Genomic DNA, 2,500 nt, shown 5'->3' on the forward strand with positions numbered 1-2,500 from the left:
GCTAGGTTGCTATGGCGTTGCCGCTGATGATGTCAGCGAGGACTGGTCGTGTGATCGCTGTGCGGACGGAACCTTGGCGGCTGTAAGTAGCCAATCAGATTTGTTTCTTCTGTATGACATCACTCTAATAGATGTTGTTGATTTTGATAAGTCTATGAATATTTATTCATGATTTGAAATGGGTGGATGTAATCTTCCTCCTCTTTCCCAGGAGTGTTGTCTGTGTAATCTAAGAGGAGGGGCTCTGAAAAAACTACAGATGACAAGTAAGGACAATTTTATTAATGACCCGTTAGCTATTATGAATGGCCCACTAGTTATTATGAATGGCCCGTTAGTTATTATGAATGGCCCGTTAGTTATTGAGAATGGCCCGTTAGTTATTATGAATGGCCCACTAGTTATTATGAATGGCCCGTTAGTTATTGAGAATGGCCCGTTAGTTATTATGAATGGCCCACTAGTTATTATGAATGGCCCGTTAGTTATTATGAATGGCCCATTAGTTATTATGAATGGCCCATTAGTTATTATGAATGGCCCACTAGTTATTATGAATGGCCCGTTAGTTATTATGAATGGCCCACTAGTTATTATGAATGGCCCACTAGTTATTATGAATGGCCCGTTAGTTATTATGAATGGCCCGTTAGTTATTATGAATGGCCCGTTAGTTATTATGAATGGCCCGTTAGTTATTATGAATGGCCCACTAGTTATTGAGAATGGCCCATTAGTTATTACGAATGGCCCGTTAGTTATTATGAATGGCCCGTTAGTTATTATGAATGGCCCGTTAGTTATTATGAATGGCCCACTAGTTATTATGAATGGCCCACTAGTTATTATGAATGGCCCACTAGTTATTATGAATGGCCCGTTAGTTATTATGAATGGCCCACTAGTTATTATGAATGGCCCGTTAGTTATTATGAATGGCCCACTAGTTATTATGAATGGCCCACTAGTTATTACGAATGGCCCGTTAGTTATTATGAATGGCCCGTTAGTTATAATGAATGGCCCGTTAGTTATTATGAATGGCCCACTAGTTATTACGAATGGCCCGTTAGTTATTACGAATGGCCCGTTAGTTATTACGAATGGCCCACTAGTTATTACGAATGGCCCACTAGTTATTACGAATGGCCCGTTAGTTATTATGAATGGCCCACTAGTTATTATGAATGGACCGTTAGTTATTATGAATGGACCGTTAGTTATTATGAATGGCCCGTTAGTTATTATGAATGGCCCGTTAGTTATTATGAATGGCCCGTTAGCTATTATGAATGGACCGTTAGTTATTATGAATGGCCCACTAGTTATTGAGAATGGCCCATTAGTTATTACGAATGGCCCGTTAGTTATTATGAATGGCCCGTTAGTTATAATGAATGGCCCGTTAGTTATTATGAATGGCCCACTAGTTATTATGAATGGACCGTTAGTTATTATGAATGGCCCGTTAGTTATTATGAATGGCCCGTTAGTTATTATGAATGGCCCGTTAGCTATTATGAATGGACCGTTAGTTATTATGAATGGCCCGTTAGTTATTATGAATGGCCCGTTAGTTATTATGAATGGCCCGTTAGCTATTACGAATGGCCCATTAGCTATTACGAATGGCCCGTTAGTTATTACGAATGGCCCGTTAGTTATTATGAATGGCCCGTTAGCTATTATGAATGGCCCGTTAGCTATTATGAATGGCCCGTTAGTTATTACGAATGGCCCGTCAGCTATTATGAATGGCCCGTTAGCTATTATGAATGGCCCGTTAGTTATTATGAATGGCCCATTAGTTCCAGTAGATTTGTCTTTGTGTCGTTAATACGGTAAAGGTCTGACTGTCTTTGTGTCGTTGATACGGTAAAGGTCTGACTGTCTTTGTGTCGTTAATACGGTAAAGGTCTGACTGTCTTTGTGTCGTTATTACGGTAAAGGTCTGACTGTCTTTGTGTCGTTATTACGGTAAAGGTCTGACTGTCTTTGTGTCGTTATTACGGTAAAGGTCTGACTGTCTTTGTGTCGTTGATACGGTAAAGGTCTGACTGTCTTTGTGTCGTTAATACGGTAAAGGTCTGACTGTCTTTGTGTCGTTATTACGGTAAAGGTCTGACTGTCTTTGTGTCGTTATTACGGTAAAGGTCTGACTGTCTTTGTGTCGTTATTACGGTAAAGGTCTGACTGTCTTTGTGTCGTTATTACGGTAAAGGTCTGACTGTCTTTGTGTCGTTAATACGGTAAAGGTAAAGGTCTGACTGTCTTTGTGTCGTTATTACGGTAAAGGTCTGACTGTCTTTGTGTCGTTATTACGGTAAAGGTCTGACTGTCTTTGTGTCGTTATTACGGTAAAGGTCTGACTGTCTTTGTGTCGTTATTACGGTAAAGGTCTGACTGTCTTTGTGTCGTTAATGCGGTAAAGGTCTGACTGTCTTTGTGTCGTTATTACGGTAAAGGTCTGACTGTCTTTGTGTCGTTAATACGGTAAAGG

The 2,500-nt window shown here is 40.1% G+C and overlaps 1 protein-coding gene across 1 annotated transcript in view; it reads left to right on the top strand.

Annotated features, from left to right (window-relative positions):
- Positions 1 to 2,500, top strand: part of LOC124018471 (lysine-specific demethylase 4C-like) — a 67,245-nt gene that overhangs the window by 32,551 nt on the left and 32,194 nt on the right. The window contains 3 exon segments of the mRNA XM_046333800.1: positions 6 to 82; positions 212 to 248; positions 251 to 266. Coding sequence (XP_046189756.1) covers positions 6 to 82; positions 212 to 248; positions 251 to 266 — 130 coding nt within the window.

Source organism: Oncorhynchus gorbuscha, unplaced genomic scaffold (assembly GCF_021184085.1).
Source record: "Oncorhynchus gorbuscha isolate QuinsamMale2020 ecotype Even-year unplaced genomic scaffold, OgorEven_v1.0 Un_scaffold_528, whole genome shotgun sequence".
In the NCBI taxonomy this organism is placed as follows: Eukaryota; Metazoa; Chordata; class Actinopteri; order Salmoniformes; family Salmonidae; genus Oncorhynchus; species Oncorhynchus gorbuscha.